This window comes from Phaenicophaeus curvirostris, chromosome 1, assembly GCF_032191515.1.
Source record: "Phaenicophaeus curvirostris isolate KB17595 chromosome 1, BPBGC_Pcur_1.0, whole genome shotgun sequence".
Classification (NCBI taxonomy): Eukaryota; Metazoa; Chordata; class Aves; order Cuculiformes; family Cuculidae; genus Phaenicophaeus; species Phaenicophaeus curvirostris.
In genome coordinates this window covers 73213262-73237350 of record NC_091392.1, presented here as the reverse complement: position 1 = coordinate 73237350, position 24089 = coordinate 73213262, and the positions used below count along the sequence as shown (strand labels likewise).

General features: G+C 43.9%; 2 protein-coding genes across 2 annotated transcripts in view; one reads left to right on the top strand and one right to left on the bottom strand.

Moving 5' to 3' along the window:
• ITPR2 (inositol 1,4,5-trisphosphate receptor type 2) overlaps positions 1 to 24089 on the top strand; it is a 998050-nt gene that overhangs the window by 296502 nt on the left and 677459 nt on the right. The window lies entirely within an intron of this gene.
• Positions 49 to 22153, bottom strand: SSPN (sarcospan). The gene is made up of 3 exons (XM_069862929.1): positions 21663 to 22153; positions 7466 to 7552; positions 49 to 2206 (listed from the first exon to the last, which is right to left on the bottom strand). The coding sequence occupies exons 1-3, from the start codon at positions 21990 to 21992 to the stop codon at positions 1841 to 1843; spliced, it is 783 nt and encodes a 260-aa protein (XP_069719030.1). The 5' UTR covers positions 21993 to 22153; the 3' UTR covers positions 49 to 1840.

Genomic DNA, 24089 nt, shown 5'->3' with positions numbered 1-24089 from the left:
TTTTTAGGTACATAAAGAAGGCCATTTGGAAGCTGGTCTCAACAACCTTCATTTTCTGAAGCTTTTCACTTTGCAAGTTGGCAGAGAGCACCTCAGTATCTCTGTGTCTATTCTAGAAGCTCTTTCCATGACAAAAACTTGAAGACATACACAGAGCAGCCCTTTAGGTGGACCACAAGAGACCCTGGAGGTATGCTGGTCTAGCCCTGGGATAGCACGACCACCATATGGAAGAGAGTTTTGGTAAGATTAGAGCTACTCAGACGAATAGCTTTTGCCAGAATTGATTTTTTTAATCCTTTGTGGCACTTTTTGCTGCAGAGAAGTTCATGTCTTTGAAACCTTATAGAAATGTTATTTGCTTCTCCTTGCTGATGATTGTAGCGCAATTTTTCTGGCATGTGATTGTTCCACCCCACCTCAGAAACACCCTTGCTCTGGCAGGGATCGGGAAATCCCTAGTCAAGGCAGGGCGTGAGCACCAGCTGCCTTGCCCTTGCACAGCTATCAGAGGGCAATGTGAAATGCTGCCAATTCAGAATTGCCCCCACATTTAGGAATCCATGCTGTGCAAGTGGGAATGACAGTTTGAGGGACAAACTGACATGCTTGTCTCAGTGTAAGGCTCAGTATAAGGCTAATAAGACATAAAGCACTTCTAGAGCCACACTTTCAAGGTGAAAAAGCACTGCTTGAATGTGGTTTGTTATTCTATGCTGCTTATTAAGAAATTGTTATTCTATTGCCCTCGTTATTATAAACTATGTTTTTGGGAGACTGGCAGTCTCCTATTGCTTCCCCCCCACACCCCATTTTGAAAATACTCATTGCCACAGGGATATATCTTGCAGGGCTGTTGGCCCAAATCCACTGCTGGTGTGTAAGGCTGATTGTCTTCAGAGGAGTCACACCAAAAATGTATTTGGCCTTTTGTGCTTGGAGTATAATTGGTGGAACTGGCTTGATGTCAGATTTGCGAGCCTGCAATTACAGCAATACCAACATAGTTTTCAATGTGACTAGTGATTCAGGGTCATCAACTTCAGGAGTGCAACAATTCAAGATCTCTTAAAATGACCTTTTCTCACAAAGTGCTGAGCATTTGCACTTCAGAAATCTATCTGGGGTCTCAAGCAGGGCCCACCAAATCACCATTAGTCAACCCACTCTTATTGGTGTTTATTGGTAGCTGGATTAGGTAAATGATATCATTAGTCACTCTGAAAACTCCTATATATATTTTATATGGCAGTCATCAATATATTTACTAAGCTGTCCATCTCAGCCTGCATTGGAAGAGATCTTGACCTCAGTTATTACTTTTCCATATGGTAAATCCCCATCAGGTTAGCGTGGATTATACCCAGAGCATCCAAGATACAATATATTCCATAAGCATGATCAGCGTTGTTATAATTACACAGATGGGACCAGATCTTTACCTGGTAGAAATCAGCATAGCTTCTCTGAAGGCAAGGACAGGTCCCTACAAGCGAGCAAAATGGACCCTATTTCTTAACTGCTTTAGCCCTGCAGATGATTTCCCAATGATTTTTTAAACTCTCGTTTTGGCTATGGCTATTAAAGATCCTCTTTGGTGAGTATTTGGACAGCTGCATTTTTAGGACTTTGTGACCTCTGGAGAGTCTCACAAGGGTCCTTTTGCGAGAGCAGCCATATGAAATGCTCTTAAAAATGACTGAAAAATATATTCATTAAAACTGTGCGAATGTTTTTCCTTGTAAAAAACCTTACAAACACTCATCCGCCTGTGGTGTATATGGTGGCAGCATGCTGACATTTTCCATTCCCTGGCTGCAACCCCCTGCCAGCTCAGACCTTATACTTGCTGTTGCTGGCCTTCAGTAGCATTTAAAGGGTAGAACCGAACGCCCACATAAAAGACCTGGTATCTGTGTTTCCACATCACAAAGCACGCTGACAGACACACCAGGGCTGCGATCAGATTGAGAACCATCTGCAGAAGCAAGTACAGGTTGAGCATGCTGGTGAGGCTGCCACAGCCACCCGCGTCCTCGTAGGTGAAGATTCTACCAAGAGGGTCTGCAGTGTCCAGTTTGCACTGGCAGGACTTGAGGATGGTATCGCAGGTAAACTTTGTCATCTGCAAATAATGGTGTGCAGCAAAGGCCACTGCCAAAACACAGGCAACCAGACCCAGGGCACTCAGGAGAAAATACAACAGCTGAAAGAAAGAAAAGAGGAAAAAAAAAAAAAAACAAACCATCACTCGTTTTCCAGCTACATGAAGAATGAGGAACCCAGAATGAATGCATGCACATGCGCTTCACAGGAAAGGGAGGCAGTCAATGAAATATCTGGACATTGTGTGTTTTGAAAATTGCAAGACCACTGTAACTCCTGGGTGACACCAAGTTCAACAGATCATCTCAAGAACTAGTAATTCAGCCTTGCATGTTTTATATGCTTATTGCCTTGGAATTTTGAGACCTGATGAAAGCACCAAGAAATCTCTGTCTCTTTACAGCTAGATGCTTTATTAGAGAGGGAGGGAGTACCTGCGTTGGCTAGACTTACAGTCATCAGCTGAGACAAATGAGCACAGTTGCCTCGAAGCAGAACTGAGCAGACTGAGGCTTAGGATGACATACTATCCCAGCCTGTGCTGAGAAGGTGTGTTGGAAACTTTGTTCGTGTGTTATTCCCAGCTCTTGGTTTGCATACCCAAATTAATATGATTTATACTTGCAAATCAGGCAGTGATCAATGCCCTTCCGAAACCTGTCCCATAAAGATGTCTTTCAAAGGTGTGAAAAAGCAGTAAGCACCTTTAATTTCCCAGTGCTGCCACTGCTATGGCATGAGAAGGACAAGGGTCTGTTTTTTTCCCTCCCCTAGTGCAATGGCAGCTTTAAAATAGGGTGGCTTTTGTCAAGGGTAGTTATGCAGAGACCACCCCCACAAATGCACAGAAACCAGCAGTGATTCAGAGCCTTTGTCACTCTGGGTTACACCCGAGACCTCTGGGTAGCAGACCATATGGACTTCCCTTGCTTTTGATAGCTGGAACTGGCAGTTGCTGTGCTTCATACAAATATGTGTGAATGTATATTAAAATAATATTCTGTGTTTAGCCAAAATAGCATTTTTTGTTCTGTTCAGCACTGTAAAAGCATTTAATTTTCTTGGCATCTTATCTGTCAGACACATGGCATCGTTTGGGATCTGTTATTTTAAACAGGAGCTTCTCTCTTTCTGTCTCTGTGTCTCTTAACATCAATACCACAAGCAAATTATCAATATAAAAGGATTTTTTTACAACCTTGAAACTCCAAATATGTACATCTTGATAAAATTCAAAGTCTTAGTGTATTTGTCTTGTATCTACAGTGTGAATCAATCTTCCTATTCAGTTGCCAGCCTGAAATAAAAAATACTTGGTTGTATTGAAGATCTTAGAACACTATATACATTTTCTCCCCCGTGTCACCGAATTCTTACAGCAAGATCTTAGTTTCCAAGACTTGGCTACTATTAAATTTAATGACTTCCCCTGCAGCTTAAACTAAGGGCAGCTTCAAAATGAGGGTGGCTCTTATTAAGTGCAATTACTTCACCCCTGCAGCTTTCAAGGTAAGGGTCCATGGGAAAGTTGAAGTTGGAAAATGGGGACACCTACTCATATAAAACACATAGAAGGGAGTGCTACTGACTGATGGATCCCCTCCAACCAAAGATGTGGAAATTCATAGGACTGCGGCATTACTTTAAAAGATGGTGCAAGTGTGCTTGATGGGGAAAATGGAAAATGGACAAACACTGATGACTGTTCCTTTTCTCTGGGGGACCAAAGTTGTTCTGCAATGCAGAATTCCTAGCAAACTGGATGGAAGTCCCTGGGTTCAGACAAGCAGGAGACAGAATCAATCCTCTCTAATAAATGAGACATTAAGCCAAGACTACACGGTGTGCCTGATTCTCCCTGTCAGGTATTTTATTTAGCTGCCAATTTCCAGTCCAAATCAGTATAAGATAGCATGAAACCCAGAGCCTAAACTCTTATATACTCAGGATACACTAAGCAAGAATTTGCCTGTTCTGTACCTAAAGGGAAGGGAATCTCAGAATCCCTTTGAAATGCACCAGATACATGGGCAGCTCTCAAAGCAATCCTCAGAGGCACTCAGCGATGCTTGGGAACATAGGACAATTTCCAAATGGCTTATTATCCTCACAAGATATTTGTAGAGGAATCTCTCTGTGAGCCACTGAAAATGATCACATTTCCAAATATCAAAGGTGAGGCAAATGCAAATAGTGCCTGTGAGGGAGCACAAGACAGCGAGTGCTGAGATCCCATCAGCAGATTAATCACATGCCAGACCTGGAGGCAAATTCAACATCACAAATGCAACCACGTAGTGAGCTCTGCCCAGGAACCAGAACTTGCCGCTGGGAAACTGTTTGTTGACAGCCTTAGAAAGATAGGCACTGCAATTGCTGTTTAAATAGAAGGAGAAAGGGAAGCAGGGAGAGACAGCATATGATGAGGTCACAGCATGGCAGCTCACCCTCCTTCAGGTTCCTCATATGAGGAAGAAATGCTTTAGAAATATTTACAGGCAATAGTTTTGCTCCATGCCAAAAAGAAAATAAAGAACCTACGATGGACGGAGTTCCTCATGGAAAAGGCTTCTCATAGTTACCAGAGGTGAAACTAGAAGGATTTGCAGATGTGGATCCAGGGGATCCCTTTTGAAGGCAGTGGTGGCTCAGCCACAAGCCCATGCAGGGAAGAGGAACCACGGTGTGTGTCACAGCGTGGGCTGCTGGGGCTGGGTGGGCAGTAGGGGCTGTCACGCTACTGCGGCAGATGACATGATGAATACCACAGTGAGTGATCTATCAAGTATTAGCAAACAGTCCAGGAAGCCCACAGGAAATCTCAGAATTTTCCTGTGGTCTTTCTTTTTTTTGCCAAGGGAGAGAGTCTCTCCTTTTAAATACGCATGTTACAGCTGGGTGTGCTGCTTTGACGTACTGCAGAGCACCCTTCCTGCAGATGCAGAGATGGGACAGGGGCAGAAATTCCATCTGGGACTCACCATTGTCCCCACAAAGGGCAAAGCCACCCCCTCTTTGAGTGGTGGTCTCCCTTTTTCACAGACATACAAGGTTTTGTGGATACCCCGCAGTAGTCTCAGCAAGGGACTTCTACTGAAAACAATTCTAATGCCTCTTTCTTTAACAGCATCCAGGCTCATGCAAGTGTGAAATGAAAGAAGCAGCTGTTGAGAGAGAGGAAGGCAGAGGGGACTGCATGGGTCTCCTCCCACTTCCCACCCAAGGGAGTCATTCGCAGTGGTCACAGGGTCACCTCGGGAGTTGACTAAAATCCCCTATGCCTGTAAGCCTGTGATCCTCCTCCCAAAGCAGACAAGATTTTCTTGTAGGATGATGCTTGGCAGCCTCACTGGGCATCAGTCATCAATGTGAGTGCAGGGCCTGGACTGGGGAGCAAGTCCCTAGGAGGACAGTCAGGACAGATAAAGCTGAGCACAACCACAGCACTGGATGAAGCATCAGGCCCCCAGGAAGCAGAGAACAACCCAAATGGCTCAGCTTTGTCTCATTATTGTAATTTTGTGTCCTCAGCCTTGTTGCTGAGTAGATAACGTTCATTTTTTTTTTGTTCAGAGATAGAATTTAACTGACATTTGAAGATCAGAGAAGCGATACTGGAGATATAGATGAGCTCTGTATGATCAAGGCCCTGGAGGAGTCTCTTAGCTTCTACTTTGTTTAAAGTAGGTACGTGCCCTGCAGCCAGAAGCAGTTTGTCTGGACAGGCAATGAGGAGAGGAGGCACTATGGAATAATGGCTCCTGATGGGAATGTGGGACAGGAGAGGTGAACAGTCTAAGAATGATTGAGTTTTGTGGAATGCTGCAATTGGAAATATGAAGAAGGTAGATTCTTTAGAGGAGTGTGCTTTGGGTAGGTAACAATCCCTGGGCTGTTGACTGAACCAGAAGTCTTTCAAAGGAGATTTTAGCTCTAATTCTGCCAGATGATGAGGAATTAAGCATTTTACATCACTTGAGGAGCACTTTAAAAAAGTTTATTTCCTGCAGTAGCGATAGCTTGTGTTCTTCACTGCCAGGGTGGGTGGTGTTGCTAAAGCTGGCAGAAACATCTGAGCTGCCTAGCCTGACATGCTGTTCCCACCACGAGGGATGACTCCCTTCCTGCTTGGATGCCAAGTTCAATTTAATGCTGCAGGGCAAGCAATAAAGAGCCTGGCGTGGCAGCTCCCGCCCAGCCCAGCAGCTCCCCAGGCAGCAGTAATGCTTACTCTCGGGTGTAAAGGTGACAGGGAGAGAATATAAAGGCAATAAAGGGGCAGAAACAATTGTTCTTCTTCACCCTTTTCTTTATGTAAGTACAGAAGAAGCTTGAGAGAGGCACAAAAGACACACCAGAGTCTAATTTCTAAGGGAGCATGAATGCCAGGTTTCAAAAAGCTGCTCATTGCATTTGATTTCCTTCTGCTTTTCTCAGTTAATAATCACTGTTATTTTGTGTTGCTTGCTTCAGTATTTTTCTTGGTTATTATGTGTCTGCAAAATATTAAGAGCCCTGAAAATTACAATAATAAGGATTAACGATCCAGAAAAATCACGTTAAAAATGTCCAATCTGTAACAAGCGCTCTCAGACTTTCTCTTCTGATCACTTAATGGTGTCAACAAAGCACATTTTTGGGCACTGAAGGCAAGGCACAGTGCGTGATTTCTGTGCCTCTCTTTCAACGTTCAGATGGAAATTTGCTTCATGAAAGAATGCTTATCCCCATGGTTTGCTAAAATTTTCCCATGTTTGCTAGGGCCCAACCCTCACACAAGGCACCAGGCACTGAGATACACCTGCCAATGTTCAGGTACAGCCTCCCTCTCCCTGACTGTGGTGTTGAGCAGCTGGAGATTTCCATCCACCCTTTTTAATTTGCCTCTGCCCCTGCAGTTTCTTATTTCATGGTGAGAAGCAAAATTGCTGGGAAGATGCTGAGATGTTTTTTGGATCACATTGAAAATTAAAACTAGATTTAAGTGGACCACTTCTATCCCATGCTACTTCTTACCCAGCTCTTCATGAATGTCTCTACTTAATCAGCAAATCCCAGTCTTTCACTGAACATTTCCTGAATTATTCCAGCTTTGTTGGTCTGAATCTATTAGATATTCTTAAAATATGGCAAAGAAATAGGTATCTGCCTCTGTCCTCAAGTATTTGTTATTAGAGTTTCCCCTCTATAGGCTGCAGTTTCTTCCTTAGCTGCCTGGAAAACACCAGAAAATCATTCTTGCATTTCAGGTGCATTCTCACTTCTTTTCATGTGGTCATAGAAATATCCCTAGTGCCAACTTTTCTGATTGTATTTGACAACATGAAAGGAAAAAGAATTTTTTAAAAAGTCAGGGTACCTTCACTGTGAACTGCACGCACGTCTTCTCATCAGGTTGGTATGAAATACAAAGCATAACAAATCCCACTAAGGACACCACGCAGACCTGCAAGGGAAGAGATTTAAAATATATCAGAGTTAAAAAAAACCACAAAACCAACATTTTTTTTTCAAGCCAAAACACACTACTATATTAGCAGGACAATAGATCCAGGAACAGTGTGTAAGTCAAATCATTTGACTAGGAGCTACAGCCATGCGTGTAAGAGCCCCATATGTCTGGATGAGCTTATGAGAACGGAAGTGTTTTAACCTTCACTTTACGGATGCTGAGGCAAAAAAATCTTACCCAGAGGGACTTTTTGAATCACACCTACAAAGACACAGCCCAGCAATATCCTCCAGGATGCGTTTCAAGATTTTCTCCATGTGACTAACTATCAGAAACCAGCAGAAAGCTTATAAAGTTGAGATTGCAAGCCTCAAAAGCACTGGATACTAACAGGGTTTTTATGTCACCAGTAGAGGTTGTAAATCAGTGACCATAGCTGCCACTGGATAAGAAGCAGAACATTTTATAGCAGAGGTTTTCCGCCTCTCCTTGAATGGACACCTTTCCAAAGAAGACATATTCCTTGCAATCTGAGACTGCATTTTAGCCCTGTGACAGTAACTGCTGACGGTTAACAGTAATGGACAAGTATTTATGCACTATATTATTCATTTAGCTGTCTTTATTATTAATTCTGAAGATTGAGATTTATTTGCAGGAGCAGGTATTCACTAGTAGACATTTTCCAGCCACAAAAGGAGGCAAGATCCTGCTCCAAGGAGCTAGCCCAGTAAATATTATTTCCTTTTCTAAACAGTTTTTTCTGAGTCCCTCCATGGTGCTAAACACACATCCTCCCATGTGTTTGGAGAGCCAGGGAGCAGAGGACACAGAAGCCACAACTCTGCAATCAGACACTGCTTTTTGACAGCTTCCCCACTGCCTGGACAATAGGAACTGTGTCTCCAGGCACCCATTTAGGGGTCCCTGTGCAGAAATGGGGCTGTTGGGGCTTTATCAGGGAATGAGAGGAGTCCTGACTGTGCGCACAGAGGGAAAGGGTGGTGCTGGTGGCTGGAGCTATGCTTGGAGGAATCCACACATGCTTGGATTGCCTTGGAAAAACAGGCGAGCTGGTGACATGTGTGTGGGTTTAAGCACTGCTTCACAACATGTCTTAAAAAAAGGCCCAGTTATGATAAACCTTAGAGGGAACCTTAACCAAGATCAGCCAGCCTGCTTTCAGAGGTGCAAAGGCTTGTCTTCACATGGGGCCAGGAGCAGGCCTTCGCCTTTTTGCAAGGAGCATCCCGATTACAAGTAATAGCTAGTAATTTCCCAGTGACTACAGCAAGAATCTGTATTTTTCCCCCCTTTTCATTTTACTTTGGGGCTTACAAAAACCTGTCATTAATTTGAAGCTTTCTACTTTCCCATAGCAGTGGGATTTGCCTTTGCTCAGGGCATGAGTTTTCTTTGCTCAGGGAGGAACGTAGGGCTTCCTCCTGGAGGAATGCAGGGTTCCTTCATTGCCCTGTCCCACCTGTGGGCTGCAGCAATGATGTTTGCATGCAGATTTCCATGTCCACGGGAAGCTGCTTGACCTGCAGTAAAAAATGCATAACTGTCCTTTTAGACAGAAGTGGTTAAACACATTCCTTTTTTGATCTGATAAATAAAATAGCAAACATCTTCATTGTTGGTGTAAGACTCTAGACAGCAGCCCTGTAAAGGAAGAGTGCTTCTCAACACATGGATGATTATGTCCCTCAGGAACCTGTGTGATTAATAACGCTTTTTCCCATAATGTTTTATTTCATGTCATTTCAGTAGGACATGAATAGGAAGTATTGCCTGAGAACATTTCTAAAGAAAGCGTCAGTATTATTTACTCCTTTCCATGTCATGTGTATTTATATTCTGGTCCTATGACTTACACATGGCCTCCAATTTATTTGTTTTCTTCTTTTCATTGTTGACAGCCATAGCTGACAGGGTTGTCGGGGGAAAAAACAACCTTTCTCATCAAAGGTCCTTCAGTGCTAGGGTTGGGGTTTTTTTTTTGCCCTATAGTGCTTCTATGTGACTCAACCATGTTTTATTTCTCAGGATTAATTGCCTATGTCCTTGGTCCCTTACACTATATATTAATCTTTTAATTCAATTAACGTGCCCATAAAACTTAAATCTTAAGGAGATCATATCTATAGTAATATCCAAATTATAAATTCCCCAGCGGCAGTAGTGGCTGAAGGAAAGAACTTGCAACAAGTACTAAAAAAACATGCTTAAATACACTCCCTTGGTGTTATGCCTCCAAATTAATGTGAAATCAAAGGGCTTGCTCATGTCAAAGCTAGACCTAAGTATTTTCAGGATCTGGTGATGAAGGATCATGTTATAAGCAATAAATCAAATTTACTTTGCTTCAGCCATGCTAATGGGTATTTACACTTGCATGAATGCCAGATTTGCCTCCAGGTTACTCTCGTGAGATATCATGCGACTGTGCCTGCTTTCTCGTTCCTGTTCCCGTTTTCCCACAGAAAGCCAACAGAGCTGCATTCATTTCCGAGGGCAGAGCTAGATACCAGCGATGGAATTTCTCTCTACCATCAAGTGCCTTGTACAACTTCTGCAAAAACCCTGCCAGCTTTCAATGCAGCAGGATCAGACCTCCCTCTTCAGAAACCTTCCCATACAAAAGACTATCGCTTAAAAGGATTTCCATTCCTGCACGCACTTTCTAAAGTTCCTTTGGGATTTAAATAATATACTCAGCGATACTTGAAGAGGCACATTTGTAGAGAGGTATTTGTTAAAAGATTACACTGGGTCAGGATTTTGGCAAGTCTTGGCCAGGGTATTCCAGAGGGTTTAAGTATTTCTTTTATAAAAATATACGAACATTTTTTTATTTAACCAGAGAAGCATACTGTTCTGACAGTAAAAAATGATGTTTCTGAGAATTATGACCCTTATATTTACCACATTTTGTTTCGTTAAAAGTAAATTCACTCACTGGAGCAAACTGAAGTGTGGAACATTTGGACAGAAACAGCTTTATGCTTCTATTTTATATATTATTAATAGATCAGTTTTGAATTATACCTGTGAGCCTGTAGTAGAATAACTACAAAAATCCTCAGGTAAATATTCGTTAGGACCCACTAAGTGACTAAGACAGCTGCATTACAGCAAGCATATTATGGATGCTGTTGATACTGATTGCTAAGTAGTATTAGGTAATCCTGCATCCTAGTGCTTCAATAGCCACTGCAATATCACAGTGTGAAGCATACATTTCCTGTGCCTTATTGACTAAGCACACAACATAAAATGCAGTTGAACCTGCTCTAGCACTTGCTTGCCACCAATCAATATACATTTGTTATACAAATAAAATAAATTCTGTAAGAGCTGCAGAACAGCAGTTAATTAGATCAGCTCTTGCAACTGTTATCTAGAAATATGCATTTCGATACTGAGTAAATTTCAACTCAAGATTATTTGAAGATCCTATATTTCAAAATTTTCTAGATAAACCCTGTGCTGAATAGATAGTGATACGAAAGGTTATCCAAGGAAAGAATTTAAATTTAGAAAAGTACTGTCTAGAAAAAGACCCAAATGTGATACAAAGGTATTTAGAAAGGGCACAGATTTAATTTTGGGTAAGGCACACCCTATAAAATCCCCCGGTTCACAATCCAGGGAAAACAGCTGTTTACTAGAGCTGGCTGAAATACTTAAAAGTTTATGCTTTAGAAAAGTTTTAATACCATTTCTTTTCAGTATTAAGCAGTAGATGTTTTTTCCCATTGGGCAGGATCATCCCAAGGCTGAAAAGTAGCTTAAGCATTAATTTTTTTAAACCACAATCAAAACAGGAGTAGACATTTTCCAGACTGTCCCAACTCAAAGAGGGCTAGAGCTTTTTGCCATGAGAACTGAATTAAAATCCTCTAGATTTCAGCAGGAACAGGACCTCATCTCAACTGCATTTAGGAGTGTGTCCCAGTTGATTTGCCTAGGAAGGTACCTGCATCCATAGAGATCTACTGTGCACTCCTTGGCTCTTCAGGACTTTGGCAAATCAACTTTCCCTGTACACACACAGAGGACAGTACAACTGGGTGTTTCTCACAGCTTGGAGCCTCACACATTGATGCAAAATAGATGGCTTAACAGTGAGATGGTAATCATACCGCAACGCACATTTGGCATTAGCAACGAACATGCATTTATATGTCTTAATTATCTTAAATCCAGTACTTGAGCAGCAAAGAAGATCAATCTCAAGCTCTGTGTACCTAAAATCCCTCACCACCAGCTTTACTTTAGTCAATCTTGCTGTGCTGAATAGCTCCAGGTGCCACCAAAGCACAGCAGGCTGACACCCTGCCCAGTGCGGTTGCCAGCATCCCGCTACGCTAGTCAACCCTGTCCCTTTCACTGAACTTACTACACTTCTGTAAAGTGCCACGGGTGAGAAAAACAGGCTTTTGTTATCTCTGATAGGAACAAGGACAGGCGGCAATACAAAAGGGTGTTTGGACACAGCCCACAGACACTACCACACAGTGAGGACCATGAGGCTTGGGGTAAGGGAGCCGCTCTCCCCATCCTCACCACCCTGAGGCTCACTCACATCTGGTCCCTCAAGGACTAAGCGCAAGGTCTATGAGCTGCACAAGGACACTCCATGGTACTGATGAAGATAGTTATGTAATGTATGGAATTGGGGGAAATACGAACATGCAGGGGCACAAATTTCTGCTGTGGTTCACATTCATTGTTTTTGCACACTGGCATATTAATGTGGTTTGCTTTATTTTGACACATTTCAAAACCACTGACTGCTCTAGTCTGTCTGTGTGTCTCCCTTGTATAGTTGTGAAGCTGGCTTTCCTTTTGTTATTGCTACAATTTTAGCTGGAGTTTTTTCCAAAGTGCTTCTTATCCAGAGCATCTTGGAACCCTTGCACATGAGGCTGGTAAAGCAGGAGAGTTGGAAATATCCACCAAGAGATGAAGGAAGAAGGCAAAAACCTGGTTCGAAGGAGCTTTTACCACAAGACAAATGTTGCAAACTCTCATAAAGACATAGCAAAGCTCATCTGGTTTTTATATGAGGTTTGTTAGTAAGAACGTCCTGTAAAAACCTTCAGGGGCAGACACATTGAAGGGCAATGCAAGCGGAGCAATGCCATGTGAGACTCACAGGTGGAATCTTCCTTTTTAATAAGAATGTAAACTCAGACTTTGGGGGGGAAACTGCTGTTAACAGAATTAGGAAGAAATTTCAATTATGGACAAGTTATTTCATAGCTGCTCACTTCAAGACACTATGGATCTTTCTTATGTCCCTCTCTGTAGGGCCAAGAGCAATGAAATTATCACTTGTAGCTATCTCTGAAGTCTCTGGCTTACCCTCAGAGGTGAAACTTGACTTGATGGCTCACCCATCTTATCATATATGGCAAGGATTAACTCCACTCCACACATCTGGAGAAGCCATGTTACCCACAATGTAACAAGTCCACTGGACAAAAACTTTAATGCAAGAAAGAAAATGCTCCCATTGGCTTTGCCATTATGAACCAGGATCATCTCTGATGCCAGACATCTGTAGAAGGTATTGCAAATAGTGACACTGATAACAATTTGCTTTATGAGGTTTGAGAAAATGACAACAAAAGTGCGTGCTATAGGCAGCTTTCACTGCTAGATCTCGTCAGCCTCCAGTCAGCCTAGGCCTCACTACCACAGGTAAAATAAGCCAGTCTGCCATATTGCATCTTAAGAATTCTTCCTGTTCTAGATTTCTCATTAGATTTAAGAGCAGTCGAGTTGCATAAAAATTGCTTCCAAAATAGTAGCTGTAATAATAGAATCGTAGAATCATAGAATCACCAGGTTGGAAGAGACCCACCGGATCATTGCGTCCAACCATTCCTATCAAACACTAACCCATACCCCTTAGCACCTCGTCCACCCTTCCCTTAAACACCTCCAGGGAAGGTGACTCAACCACCTCCCTGGGCAACCTGTTCCTGTGCACAATGACCCTTTCCGTGAAAATTTTTCCCTAATGTTCATACTAAACCTCCCCTGGTGGAGCTTGAAGCCATTCCCTCTTGTCCTATCCCTGTCACTTGGGAGAAGATGCCAGCACCCTGCTCTCCACAACCTCCTTTCAGGTAGTTGTAGAGATATATATGAGAAACATATATATTGTGGTAGCAGGAAAATGTCATCATCACCTAGGAAATCATTCTCTTAACAGCCGTAAAATCCCATGATAACTGGCCATCCCTGCTACACCTACGGAATAAAATATTGATGTCTTTACTTCAGGTCCCTTCAAAGCATGCAGTAACACACAGTGACAGCTACACAGCTTTCTTTTAAATTCTGTAAAGTAATCAAAACCCTGCAAAAACATTCAGAATCAAATGAAATCGTATTTTTCTGTAACCATCTTTGCTATTTAGATCAGTTGCTCAGCAGTGAAAATGGTTACTCGTGCTACGGTGAGATTTAATTCCCTCAGGAAAGCACTGCCAAGGCTGCCATTGCTTAAAAAGCCAGGAGCTACAGCAGCAGACTATTACTTCTGCTAAGTTCTGAAACACATTGCTGGGCAATGAAATGCCTGAAGGCACAAAAACCACCATTAAAAGGTCTCAGAGCAAGCAGTGATTTGCAACTTGAAAAATGCAACATGACTAAGAGTGCTATGTGAACACAACTTGTGTTTTGAGATGTGCCCATGACTGTGAAGCTATGGAAAGTCATCATCTCTATAGTCACAAGGTTACCTAGGCTGAGGAAACCTGTTTGAACAATCTCCCTCGACAGATCTTACCTTGGCTTTTTGCACAAGCATAATCCAGCCAAGAGCTCCAATTTCCTCCCTCCCCGTGAGGCTGTAGGGAGCTAAACCACAGAGATGTCCAGGATTAGATCGGCACTTGACCAAGTATCACATAGACCTCTGGTGTCTAATCATTCTTTAGGACATTACAAGATTTTTTCCTATAGAGTTTTCCACTCTATATCAGATTAAAATAAAAGTATGGTTTACAGTCAATCAGGCATCAATGCATAGTTATTTTTAGAAAATTATGAGTTTAGAGAGCTGATGGCTCTGGTCCTACATGCATATACAGCTATAAAAAAGCACTGGAAACCTCACCATAGCATGTTTCATGTAGTGTACCTCACTGCATACCATCCAGAGTTTCATATATTCTGGAGAAGGTTCAATTAAATACTGAAACTTGGAAGGTCTTCTTGAAGGCAATCCTCCTTCAAACCTTTTGATGTTTGCTCATGGCAAATTGAAGCTAACTTGTATAAAAAATGGATGCCTGCATGACTATAATTTCCATTAGCTGCTTTGATGGCAGCAGTTTTTAAGTGTCACCTTTTATTAAAAATTGAAATTGGTTTCCCTGATAACAAGTAAAAGTTAAAAACCCAGCAAGGCTGTATAGGAGGTAAAGCCTGACTGAAAGCCACCTCCACAATTGCTGCAGGAAAAGGTGTCAAAAGCAACAAAAAAAAAAAGCCAGCAAGGGGCCAGGGCTAACAAGAAACTGTCTCTCCTTTCAGGCTTTGAAAGAGAACACAATTCAGGGGTTTTATAATAGTCAGTCATTCCCTGTATCAATATGGAAGAGGACTGGTTGCCATCCCCCTCTAGCTGGGGATGCTTCCCAATTATTGACCCTCTGTAGGAAGATAAAAATGTTGCCTCATACATAAAGAAGTTGTCTGATGTTTGGTAGGGCCACCAACATGCAGCCAGAGCATCCAGCCTCATGGAAAAATGTTAGATCCAGCAGGCAGGAGTATCTGGAAAGATAAAGCAAGGAGGCTGATTGTGGCTTGCCCATACAGGTTTGTCTCATTTTATTGTGTGAGACATCATCTCTTAGGTGGAAATATCTACAGAGCCTCATCTGTGGGGTTACTGTCAAAGACCACATTGCCCTTGAATTGCTTCATTACATTGAGCTAGAGAAACCATCTACGTTATAGGAAGAGCTACAGGTACAATAAATCCCTTCTGGTCCAGAGAAGCATGGGTCTAGTCAACCCCAGCTAATCATGGACGCAACACCAATTACTAGTTTAAATCACCTTATAGCATGACACTGCCCTTTTGCCCCAGACACTTGTATACAATGCTTCTTCCTTTCAGCATGCATCTGACAATAATGTTCTGAAAGCTCCTCCTTAACACATATATATACTACCATCGTTGTACCCATTTTCAAGGTGAAAATCTCAAACCCTGACCTCTCTCTGTCAGAAGTCCCTTAATTTTAGGGGGTCTACGTCTTCCCTTGTAACTGGGGATGCCAGAGTGACTTTGGTGAGAGCTGTATAAGTCAAAGATGGTGCTGAGTGCAGGGAGCTTGTCACACTGCCTTCCTGCCCTTCCAGTCCCAAAGCAACACAGACCCTGGCAAGCTAAAGAGGTGAGGGTTGGGTCAGCACTGCCTGTTACAGGCAGCACTATTGATTTTGGCATTCAGATTTACCAGCTGAGAAACACGTGCTGAGTCAGTGGCAGGACCCACCGTGTGAGTCAGGCTCTCATGCAGATGTACCTCAATTAAACAAACATCTCAATTTATCAGCATCTGATAGGGATGTAAGTATCAGCATGTAGTCCTGGCTCTTTCCTACCCCCATAATACTTAAGCATTGAAAAATCTTTGAAGCCTGAAAACCAGTCAAACTTCTTTGCCAGCCCTGCTGTATGGATGGATTGTCTTGTACTGTTCTTTCTGGCTCATTCATACCTCTCATCTCTTGCAAACTGTTCCTCATAGCTAGGTTTTCCAGCCATCACATGATCTTCATTTATCTCACCTATTCTTACCTTGATTTATTTCTTTGGTGAAGGTTTTTGGCTTAACGTTTTTTTTGAAGTTCTTTAAAAAGAACAGTATAAAAATTTAGAGACATAAATATTTCTGACCCCAGGTTTAAAAAGAATAATTAATTTGTTTTTTCAGCTAAAAGTCCACCTGCCTTTTGCACCACAGACAAGCTAATGCTTGAATTGTGAGGCCAAAAGGCAACAAGGCAGGGCTACCCCCTGGGTAAAGCTCAAGGACCCTGTGGCCTGGGGAAACACCTGAGGAGATGTGACTCTGTAGAGCCTGAACAGGGAGAAGCATCAGAATTTCTGAGCTGTGGGCTCAGCTAATTTTTGCAATAAAATAAGTGTCAGTTTGGGCCACAGTTGCTGCCTTGAGCTACTTGAGGAACAGATTGTTTAAAAAAGTTTTTTAAAACACCACATTTTATATACATCTATACTTATATCTGGATTTAAAATAACTTTCTGACAGAAATAATAAACACTCTGGATAATAATTTCTGATGAGCATTTCTGTAACTTTCTTAACTGCCTGAGTCTGCAAAATGGGGCTGAAAGGGAGCTTGTCTGCGAAAACTCTGATACTCTCAACTTTTGATCACAGTGGAAATAATTTAAAGCAGATTTTTCAAGGAGAAATACATCGTTTCTTCTTCTGGGTGTCAGAAGGTCACAAGCTAATGAAAAAGAATGAAAAGGATACCATTAACATCTACTGCTTCTACAACACTTTTCATCCAAGGATCTCAAAGCAAGGGGTGACGGATAGCCATTATTAACCCCACTTTACAGGGGAAATAACAAAGTCTTAGCAAGGTTAAGTAACTTGCCCAAAGCTCTGCAGCAAGTCAGTGGCAAGACACATAAAAAATTAAAGCCCTGCACTCATGGGTGGATTGGTGAAGAGTTTGCCCAAGCTCCATCAAAGCAGCAGAAGGAAGAGGCTGCTGGTGTGGTCCAGACTGCAGTTTTGGATGCTCAGGACAGGTGTCACAGAGGCACAGGGCAACTGCTTCAGATCTGAGTACCTTCACTGTAAATGACTACAGGTAGGTGTACAGGTGAATGCCACACTCTCTGTTTTAATTGCATTTATTTGCCAGTCCCTAGCAATATGGCAGAGGAATTTAAAGGGAATAGGCTGTTGAAGCTGAAGCAGAAGTGGTAAATCAAGGAGGCTCTGTGGTTTCTGTCCATAAACCTTTCCTTTGGTTTCTGTCCATAAACCTTTCCTTTGGTTTCTGACTAACGTCCCACTGATTTCCAATGAAATACATGTTGAACTGGTAGGTTTTAACCAGGTTTCACAGTGAAAAGCTTCTGATGCAATGTAAGAATGTATTGTTTCCTTCTGCAGGAGCTGCAAGAGGGAAAGGCCACTGCTGCCCATCTCTCAGGCACCTTTCATCTCTGGGGGCCTCCTCCACTCCCTGACAGTGGATCTCTGACCACATTGATTCCATAGGATGCTGAACCCTACCCCTGGCCTGTGTTATCCTCACAAACCTAAGTGGTCAGGTTTTGAACTGGTTTAATTCAAATGGCTTTCCAGGGTTTGGCTTTCCTTGAGAGCATTTTACTCTTGCTGATCCTCTAAATGAGTTCCATTTCATTCGTGGTAACACATTAAAGCACTTGATTTTCAGCAAGGAATGGTGTAACCATTTTGCCACTAATAAAGAAGGAAAAAAATATCTTACTATCAATCAGGGTCTATTTAACAAATCAACGATTTTTCCTTCGTTTTTCTGTCATCCTGCAGATGACAGAAAATCCAGCCCTGGTATAATTCCAAAGGAGTAACACCAGGAATGAGCTTCACCCATTATAACTAATGTTGCTAAAAAGGTCTTGATAATAGATTTTTTGAAGTTCTTGATTCTGAATACTAATCAAGTCCTTTAAAAAGAGCACTTGAGTGGGATGTTGCTAAAACAAATATGCTATGGTATTTTATACCACATCTTTCTGTTCTGTTGCTCATTTCTGTGTGAATAAATGAGTTTGGGGAAGTTACTTCCTGCCACAAGTTTTGTTCTTGAGTAGCACGTGGGTCATCAATCCCTTAACTATGTGCCCTCCATGCAGCCTCCCATGGCAACCCAAGAGCCAGCCAATAAGACTACCAGCCACACACAGGATGTCCCAGCCAAGAGTCCTCCTTTGCTGACAATTTTCCTTCCAGCTCTCTGGAGTCTGGTTGTCAGCACAATCCCCAACACAGCTCACCAAGAGCATCCTGCGACCCCCACACCCAGAAACTCCAGCTCCTGGCCATCTCCACCTGATATCCCAGTAGGCACCTAGTACTTCCATGGAGACATAATAGCACAGCAACAAAGTAAATGCAGCATTATATTCTACCTCCTGCATTTTGCCTCTCAGATGCATGCATTGACCACGGCCAGTGCTCCACAAACAATCTCTTGCTGGGAGGCTCTGGGGTTGCACCACTGTTCCACCTCTCCTTTCTAGCACTGGTTTTCCTTTCACCACCCTCTCTGCTGGTCTCAAATCCCTCTTTTCCCTTCTGCTTTGGGCTGAGGGTACAGGAAAGTGGTGTATTTTCCCAGAAGCCTGCCTGGCTATGTGCCCCCAGCACACAGTCCCAGCCATCACCCTGAGGGCAAGAATCACAGAATCACTAGGTTGGAAAAGACCTCCAGGATCATGGAGTCCAAGCATTCCTATTAACCACTAAACCATGTCCCTGAGCACTTCATCCACCCATCTTTTAAACACCACCAGGGAAGGTGACTCAACCACCTCCCTGGGCAGCCTGTTCCAGTGCCCAATGACCCTTTCTGTGAAGTTTTTTTTTCTGATGTCCAGCCTGAACCTCCTCTGGCAGAGCTTGAGGCCATTCCCCTTTGTCCTGTCCCCTGACACCTGGGAGAAGAGGCCAGCACCCTCCTCTCTACAACCTCCTTTCAGGTAGTTGTAGAGAGCAATAAGGTCTCCCCTCAGCCTCCCCCTTTCAAGGCTAAACACAGAGTCACAGAATCACTAGGTTGGAAAAGACCCCCAGGGTCATCGAGTCCAACCATAAACAACCCCAGATCCCTCAGCCGCTCCTTGTAAGACTTGTTCTCCAGCCCCTTCACCGGCTTTGTTGCTCTTCTCTGGACATGCTCCAGAGCCTCAACATCCTTCTTGCAGTGAGGGGACCAGAACTGAAAACAGTATTTGAGATGCAAGAAGAAGAGGGGCACTGAAAGACATTTTGAGTCAGGGAGGTATCAAATCGTACAAGAATATGCTGGTGGCTCAACATGATACTGGATTTCCCCAAGGTTAGAGTCACCATCTGGGTCAAACCATGGGTATGGTAACTCCTCCCCATGGTTCCCTACCTGCAGCCCACAGGGTGCACTGGTCTCCCTGATGGCCAAGTCATGCTGTAACATGAAGCAATACTAAGCCCTGAGCTCCACAGCCAGTACAGTCCCAGGAGATATGTTTCCCCAGAGGTCATCCTGGCTGGCTGATTAGTGCAAAACATAATCACCAAGACTGAAAGTTGAGGTTTGCTTGTTTTTCAAGGGAGAACTTGGATGAGCTTTACCTGAAATGGGCATCTGAAGGTCATTACTGCCAACGGTGGCTGCTAATAACAAAAGCCATCATAGCTTAGTCTTCTGCAAGTAGTGACTTTGGTGGGGTTTCAGGCCTCCTTGAGAGAGATCAGGTGTATGTGGATGTCTCAGATGCATGGTGTTTGGACACCGGTGACATCCACGTGGGCCAGGGGCTGCTCTCGTGGCTGTTATATCATCCCTGGCCACACCCCAGTTCAGCTCAGCTCACTTTTTACCCAGCTTTTTCTAGTGAAAAAGCTATTTCAAACTTGTGCTATTACTAGTGCTGTCTGGAAAAGACATAATCTGACTCCAGAATCCCCAAAATATACAGAAGGAATGAAATTGTCACATGCTACTGTTTTATCATCTGTACTACCCCCCGGGAACACCCCTGGAGGAAGTTCTCCTCCTGAGCAGGGTCTCACCATGTGAAACATCTCTAAACTCTCAGATACCTCTTTGGTCAGAAGAGAAACAAGAAGGGCAGGATAAGAGGAGCTCTTCCTTTGGGAGCTCGGGCCCTACTCCTTCCAGTCTTTGGAGAATCACCCAGCAGGATTAATACAGCAAACCCCAAACAGTTCAGGTGTTCAGATGATCCTCTGCCTAGCAAGGAATTACGTTTATGGGAAATGCTCCCATAGTTTTTTCTTTCTTTACTGGGAGTTTTTACAGTCTAACAGCACCCAAAACAGTGCTAACACATCAATATATATTTTTCTGAAGCCTGCTGCCTAGGGAAAAAAACCTGCATACTAAATTACATTCACAGCACATCCCTGGCTTATAATCACCAATCCTGTCTCTCCAGAGGCCAACTGCAAGTCTCTAAGCACACAGCGAATTTGGGCCACACCGTGCATGGCACTGTGAGCTTCACACCTTCTCCTCAACTCTGCAGGGGCAGCTGGCGCTGGGGACCAGCCCCTGCCTCCCTGCCAGCAGTGCCTCCTATTTACTCTCAGCAGGACCCTGCCTTTTACCCCATCCCCACCAGCCCATGTGGAGAGGCTGGCACGTCACTCGGAACTGTGAGTGACTCGGCGGGAGCCACCAGTGAGCCCTGGGATGGGCTCCCTTTCCCTGCCACGTTATCCATCCACCAGTGCCATCCCCCTCCCCATGGCCACGTGCATTCTCTCCCTCCTGTGGGGGAGAAGTTGGGGAATGGAAGGCAGGAAAGGGGTTAAATCACAGCAGTTCTTCAACACAGCACAGGGAGGAAGCTCAGAAGACAGCCATTTCTCTCCTCTTGCTATTACTAACACACCCAGCTAAAAGTTGAGAGTTACAGAGTTATGCTCTCACTGATAAAACATGATTGTTAAGGTCTGTTGGGGGAAGAGGGAAGGCAGCGTTAAGTAATCAACATTTCTTTTCAGCATCCCCAGGCAGAAGTTCACTGCAAAGCACAAGCTAATGCATACATCTAGTGAACAACAACCCTCTATTTTATTTAAGGTTTGTTGGGTTTTTCAGGGAAGAGGATGAAAGATCGTGTTATTCTGCAGGAGCAGTTTCCTTGAGAAAGTATACCCAGGCATTTAATCCCAGGAATATTTATAGTTAGCATAACTCAAATGGTGTTGTGCATGCAGTCGGTTAGTCTAAAGTGGAGCGTCATGCAGCTTGCATTAATGTTGGCAAAGGCACTTTACGGAGAAACAGACTTTATGCTTACAATTATCCCAGCCCAATATGGAGTGTCTCTGACTAGCAGAGAAGAACTGATGCCTGCCATAAGGAAGCCCAGCACTGTTACAGAGATGCCTAATGCCAGCTGCAACAAAGCAAACAGCAGCGGGAAACGGCAGCCACAACAAGTGTGGGATTCCTCCTCCTGGCCAGTTTTGGGATCCCCCTTGGTTTTCTTCTGCTTCTTCTTCTTCATCGCGGACTCCTGCGTCTTGCTCGAGTCAGTGCTTTTCTCCTCTTCGGGTGCCTTCCCTGTCTGGCTCTGGTTATTCAGGGACGTGCTCTGCTGGGGTTTCTTCTCCTTCTTCTTTCCCATGCCGATGAACTTTAGGTATTTTCACGTGCGTGTGCGTTTGTTCACGCACTGATGGGGGTGTGAGTTTTTTTGCCCCCCAAAGCTTTGCTTTGTGCTGGCTGACTTGTTCCTGGTATTTGAATCAAGGAGGCTGAACAAATATGGAAAACATTTGGAGCAGATTGTCAGAGCTTCGAAATGCCACATATAGCCCAGAGAAGAGGGGGATTCAAGGGGGGTAGTGAAGTGCCAACATGCAGGCACCAGCTCTGCACACAGGGCTGAGCATGCGTGCTGCCACAGCTACATAAGCGTGAGGACACACACATTTGTGTGGTTTTGTGGAGGGGCTGGACGGGCAAATAGCACTCAGGATATCTGCACGGCCAGCTGATGAGCAGGAGAGAAATCTGTCTCACCAAGGAGCCAGGAGTAATCAAGTGCCTGTGCCTGTGTGTGCGCACCGAGCAAGCAGGTAGGAGCTCATCGTGCCACAGCTCCCCTGGGGGTTACTGGCATGCAGAGTGGAACTCGGTGAACCCACGCAGCACCATGCACACAACGGGCACATTTCATACACTGGCTGAATCAGATTAAATAGGTGCATTTCAGTGGGAGGGAGCTGACTATGTGTATGAAAAGTATGAAATTGATCCAAACAAAAACTCAAATTAATATCCTAGGGAGCCCAAAGGAATCCTGTCTCCTCCCAAAAGTTGCAGAAATACAGCTAGACATGTTTTTTGATAAGGCAGACAGGGACCAGTAATGAGAACTGCTGCTTCTATACCGGTACGTGGAACATCTGCTGAGCAAGTTTGCAGGGCTGCAAGTCATTCATACATGGAAGATTGTTTATAGTACCTAAAAGGGGGAGGGATGTCTTATTGTAGACATGCGGTCACTGCACTTTGTCCACACATTGGCTCACACTGTTTGGGGACAGCACACCAACAGAAGTAGAGGTATTTCTCCTGGGATACTCTAAAATCGTTCTGCAGCTGAATCCAGCACTGGGAGCCCCTGGCAAAGCCTCTTAGATGCTGGTCAGGCACCTCGGGGGCTCACCCATGGAGGTACCGACAGGAGGTTGTGGTGAGGTGGGTGCTGGTCTCTTCTCCCAAGTAGCAAGTGATAGAGCAAGAGGAAATGGCCTCAAGTTGCACAAGGAGAGGTTCAGATTGGATATTAGGAAAAATTTCTCCACCAAAATGTGAAATGAGTGGTGAAGCATTGGGACTGGCTGCCCAGGGAGGTGGTGGAGGTGTTTAAAAATGTGTAGATGTGGTACTTCAGGACACAGTTTAGTAGGGATGGTGGTGTTGGGCTAACGGTTGGACTTGATGAACTTAGTGGTCTTTTCCACCCTTGACGATTCTATGATTCGATGATTGGAGTCTGTAGAGTTAGACAGTGAATAATCTGTGAATAGGAGGGAGCAAGAAGAGGTGGGTGGTGAGCAGTCTGATGCTGCAGCCGATGCCAGCAGCCATTGGTCTCATCCTCACAAGGGAAAACCATAGGAAGTGTGAGGCTGCCATGAGGCACGTGCTTAGCTCACACCAGATGAATTACTCAAATACTTAGGTGAAAGCAGTTGCTTATATGCATTGTTGGCTTGGGACCTGAGTGTGTACAAGTTGATGTATTGCTCTCCTATGAGCCAGGAGCTCAGGGCCAGGGGAACACTGAAAACTCTCCTCTGTGTGTGCAGCTCCATGTCCCCACTGTCACGAGGATGCTGTGAGGACACGTGGACTTGTGTTGCTGCCCCACCAACATCAGTGAGAGCAGCACAGATGCGCCAGCCAGCTCTGTCTGCACTATTTGTCTATGAATTTATATTTTTAACTTCCCAAAGAGGAGTGAGTTTGAGCGAGTGGCAGGAGCAAAGCACTGGGAGAAGTGGGGCAGGCAGGAAGAAGATGTCAGATGTTGGGGAAATCACCAGTAAAGCGGCTTGTGAGTGCTACAAAACGATTCAGGGGGAATAACCAAAATGTTGAAGTACTCAGAGAGGATCTTACACATGCTGGGATAGCATCAAGGAAATCTTTCCTTTGACATATTGGCAATACCTTCTGAGAAACTACTCTATTTCCAGCTCTTTATGACATT

What these genes read in the sequence shown, in the direction of transcription:
- SSPN (XM_069862929.1), bottom strand. Translation starts at nt 21,992, where the DNA reads ATGGGAAAGAAGAAGGAGAAGAAACCCCAGCAGAGCACGTCCCTGAAT. An exon ending in CATATTGGGCTGGGATAATT is followed by an intron (nt 7,553 to 21,662) that starts GTAAGCATAAAG and finishes CTTCCCTTGCAG; the next exon opens with GTCTGCGTGGTGTCCTTAGT. An exon ending in GCGTGCAGTTCACAGTGAAG is followed by an intron (nt 2,207 to 7,465) that starts GTACCCTGACTT and finishes TCTTTCTTTCAG; the next exon opens with CTGTTGTATTTTCTCCTGAG.